This window comes from Bos mutus, chromosome 14 (genome assembly GCF_027580195.1).
Source record: "Bos mutus isolate GX-2022 chromosome 14, NWIPB_WYAK_1.1, whole genome shotgun sequence".
Classification (NCBI taxonomy): Eukaryota; Metazoa; Chordata; class Mammalia; order Artiodactyla; family Bovidae; genus Bos; species Bos mutus.
Window position 1 is genome coordinate 59,903,033 of NC_091630.1, and position 3,545 is coordinate 59,906,577.

Below are 3,545 nucleotides of genomic sequence, written 5' to 3' on the forward strand. Positions count from 1 at the left end.
CTTGCAAAACGGGGAGAATTGCACCTAAACTCCCAGGCTTCATCAGGCTCAAAATCAGTGCAAGACAGCATTGACGAAACACCTGGTACAGGAAATGCCCATTGTAAATCACCTGTATCCATCCATTTATGTCCCATCTGCTAAGTATGATGGGAAGGGCCACAAACACAAACAGAGAAAGGCTGATCAGCTTCACAACCTGTGACTCAGTTTCTTCCCTGACAGGGCAGGATAGTGATGCCCCAGGACTGCAGCTGTGGTTGCATTTGCAAAGCATGTTGCGTACATATCCTCCTTGGATCCCTCCCAAGCTAAGAACTGCAGGTTATCAGGAACTGCAGCAGGCCCCATATGCAACTTATAGCAAAATATCCCACTGAAATGATAGGTGCTAAGTTTCACTAACAGTTGAGGTCACAATGCACATTTTATTTTGATTAGTTCCTATGACTTTTTCCAATTATTTTTAACCCAGGAACACTGCTTTCCAAGGTGTAGACCTGTGATGACTGGCGATTTCAGTATTGAGAGAGAGTTTTAACGACTCATGGTGAAATTTAGAAAAGAAAAAATATATCCAAAAGCCTCTTTATGCAGGTCTCAAGATTCAACCAAAGTTACCTGGATATTCTCCTGAGTTTGAAAGTGATATACCAAAACTGAAAAATATTTAGAGAATTATGATTAACCTGTACTATGTAGAGACTAGGGTCACCTGAAATGCCTAAGTTAGGCTCATTCTGTGAGTTTCCTTTCCCCTAGCAAAACCAACTAGGGATGCCCAAATGTTTATTTGAGGGCTTCCCCTTCAAGTCATTCAGGTCTACTATTACAAGAGAATGAGAAATTCACTGTGACTGTATGTTTAGTGTTATAGTTAAAGCATTTCTAATTCTATTAAATACTTAACAGGGATCTCAAAAACTTGCTTTTGTGACAGAGGAGCTAGCAGAGTGAGAAAAGTGGAATTCCAGATTTTATTTTATTTTTAAAGATTGAAAAAAAAACACACCCGGGATAAAAATTTCGTTGATCAATAAAGCTTTGAGAAACGGAGCGAGTTGTTCCCTGACCCACTGGTGAACTTGAACTTGGAAATGGGGTTTTGACAAGGGCCACTGTGGGAAACAAGGGTCTGAACCAATCTTCAGACATCACCTCCCCCCGTTTTACTCCCCACCCCACCCCCAAGTGTTCAAGTGGCAGACAAAATAAATTACCATAAATTATACGCCAAGGCAACTTAAAAACAACACAATGCGACGCGAGGCTGTGTCCCTCGATCCTTGGGGAGGTGTGTAACACTGTGCGCGCTTCTGGCCGCAGGCCCGGCGGGCTGGGACGGCTCACACGTCGGGATAGTTGCAGTAATACACCGCGGAGCTGGCGTCGGACACCACCGAGGACAGGGCCCCGTGGCCGTCGGGCAGGGTCACGCCGGCGTCGTGTCCCGGGTAGGGGAGCCCCATCTCCGGCTTGCACACGAAGTGCAGGTACTGTTCGAACTCCGTGCGCTCCACCTCCCCGAGTAGCTCGGCCGGGGCGCCCGGTTCTGCGCTGTCCCGGCAGTGCAGCGCCTCTGGCGGGGGCGACGGCTGCCCCGGGCCGTGCGGGGGCGGCTGCGGCGGCATCTGGAAGCCGCGTCCCCCGCCCCCCGCCGCCGCCGCCTGTGAGCCCACGGGGCCGTAGTACATGTGCAGGGCGCTGGGGGGCGCGAGGAGGCCCGGCATCGCGGGGCCCGCAGGCTCCGGGCCCAGCCGCGGGTGCAGGGGCCCCGCGCCGGGCGGCTCCGGGGGCCCAGCGTAGTCCGCGGCCGGGGCGTAGCTGTAAGGCCCAGGGGCCGGACAGTCCGCTGGCAGCGGCGCGGCGAAGAAGGCCGGGTCGGGTTCCACGCCGTCCAGCGGGGACGTGTCGGGCGTGGGCAGAGGGTAGCCGTCGAGCTGGGGTGCGCCCAGGCCCGGGCAGTCGCGGTAGTGGCCGCCCAGGTGCGGGGGCAGCAGCGGCGGGCCCGCGGGGAAGCCCTGCTCCGGGAAGGGCAGGCCCAGGCCGTCCATGGCCACGCGGCCGCCCTCGGGGCCCAGCGCGGCCGCCGGCGGCTCGGCCAGGCCATGCAGGAAGCCGCCCTCCACCCGCTTTAGCCGCTTCACCTGCTTGCGCCGCCGCGGCCGGTACTTGTAGTTGGGATGGTCCTGCATGTGCTGGACGCGCAGCCGCTCGGCCTCCTCCACGAACGGCCGCTTCTCTGCCAGCGTCAGTGCCTTCCACGACTTGCCTGCGGGGCGTGGGATGGACCGGGCCGCGGGTTTAGCGTTTGCGCCCCCGCTCCCAGGCCCAACCAGGCCCTACCGCCCCCCTGCGACCTCGGCTGGTGCCACTCCCGGGGCGGGGGAAGGGATTAAGGGAAAGGTTGAAGGCTGGGGCTGTGGAGGCCGAGAGCAGGCTGGGCACTGGGGGAAGACGCGAGATCTCGGGCCCTCCAAGACATTCCCCCATCCCCCCGCCGCCTTTCTGTCGCTCCTGGAAGCGGCTTCCCGCTCACCACCCGCGCTCGTTCGAGGAACTGGCCAGGAGTCGGGGGAACGGGCGACCCACCCAGCCCCGCGCCAGGGTGCCCTCGCCGCCGTTCGGATGCGCGGGAAGCCGCCTCCCCGGAGTCCCGGCCGACGGTGAACCCGGGGACCGAGGCCCAAAGCCGCTTGGAGAGTAGGAGATAGGACAGCGGGAAGGAAGAGGGACCCCAGGGAAGGACGTGGGGGCCGCGCACCCGCAGCCTCGGTCGCAAGGTCCTCACCGTCTGACCCTCAAGGTTCGCCGGGCCTGGGCCCCGGCGCGGACTCACCCAGCATCTTGCTCAACTCGGCGTTGTGCAGATCTGGGTTCTGCTGCGCCAGGCGCTTGCGCTCGTCCTTCGCCCACACCATGAAGGCGTTCATCGGCCGCCGGATGCGAGACTCGCCCTTCGCTCGGCCCGCCGGCCCGGCCGGCGCACCGGCGCTCGCCGCCGCCTCGCCCTTCATCTTCATGTCCCCGAGGGGACTCAGCGACTCGGCCCAGGGACAGGGGCCCAGGCCGGCCATCACGGCGGGCAGCGCGCTCCGGGGCTGGCTCTGCTCGTCACTGGCGTACCCCGCATCCGGGCTGCTCATGGCGCTCCAGCCCGGCCCTGCGCCCCGAACCCTCCGCCGGACACGCCGCCTCCCCCTGCCGGGGGGAGGGGGTGGGGAGCGAGAGAGGAGATGCCCGGCGGGCCGGTCGCGTCCCCCGACCGGACCCCGCCGCCCGTGTTCCTGGCAGATCGATCGCAGTCACTGGCGCTGCCCGCGCCCCCACCAGCCCAGTGCCACTGCGGGCGCCCCCCGGCCGCCGGGCCTTTTCTGCACAGACCCGGCCAATGGAGCGGCGGGGGCGGGCCGGCCGGCTACGTTAGGCCCACGCCCAGCCCGCCGCCCAGGTCCCAAGTTTCAGCTCAACCCCACGCCCGCCCTTCCCCCCTCCCCGGCCCCGCGCCCAGGGCGACACCTGCCCCTGAGAGAACGGGTTGGAGC

General features: G+C 62.4%; 1 protein-coding gene across 1 annotated transcript; it reads right to left on the minus strand.

Annotated features, from left to right (window-relative positions):
• Positions 1-535: 535 nt before the first annotated feature.
• SOX17 (SRY-box transcription factor 17) lies at positions 536-3,341 on the minus strand. Its single transcript, XM_070382401.1, has 2 exons — positions 2,840-3,341; positions 536-2,272 (listed from the first exon to the last, which is right to left on the minus strand). The coding sequence occupies exons 1-2, from the start codon at positions 3,144-3,146 to the stop codon at positions 1,347-1,349; spliced, it is 1,233 nt and encodes a 410-aa protein (XP_070238502.1). The 5' UTR covers positions 3,147-3,341; the 3' UTR covers positions 536-1,346.
• Between the last annotated feature and the right edge of the window lie 204 nt (positions 3,342-3,545).

Coding starts and splice junctions, on each gene's coding strand:
- SOX17 (XM_070382401.1), bottom strand. CDS start 3,146: ATGAGCAGCCCGGATGCGGGGTACGCCAGTGACGAGCAGAGCCAGCCC. Junction 2,273..2,839: donor CGAGTTGAGCAAGATGCTGG/GTGAGTCCGCGC, acceptor CACGCCCCGCAG/GCAAGTCGTGGAAGGCACTG.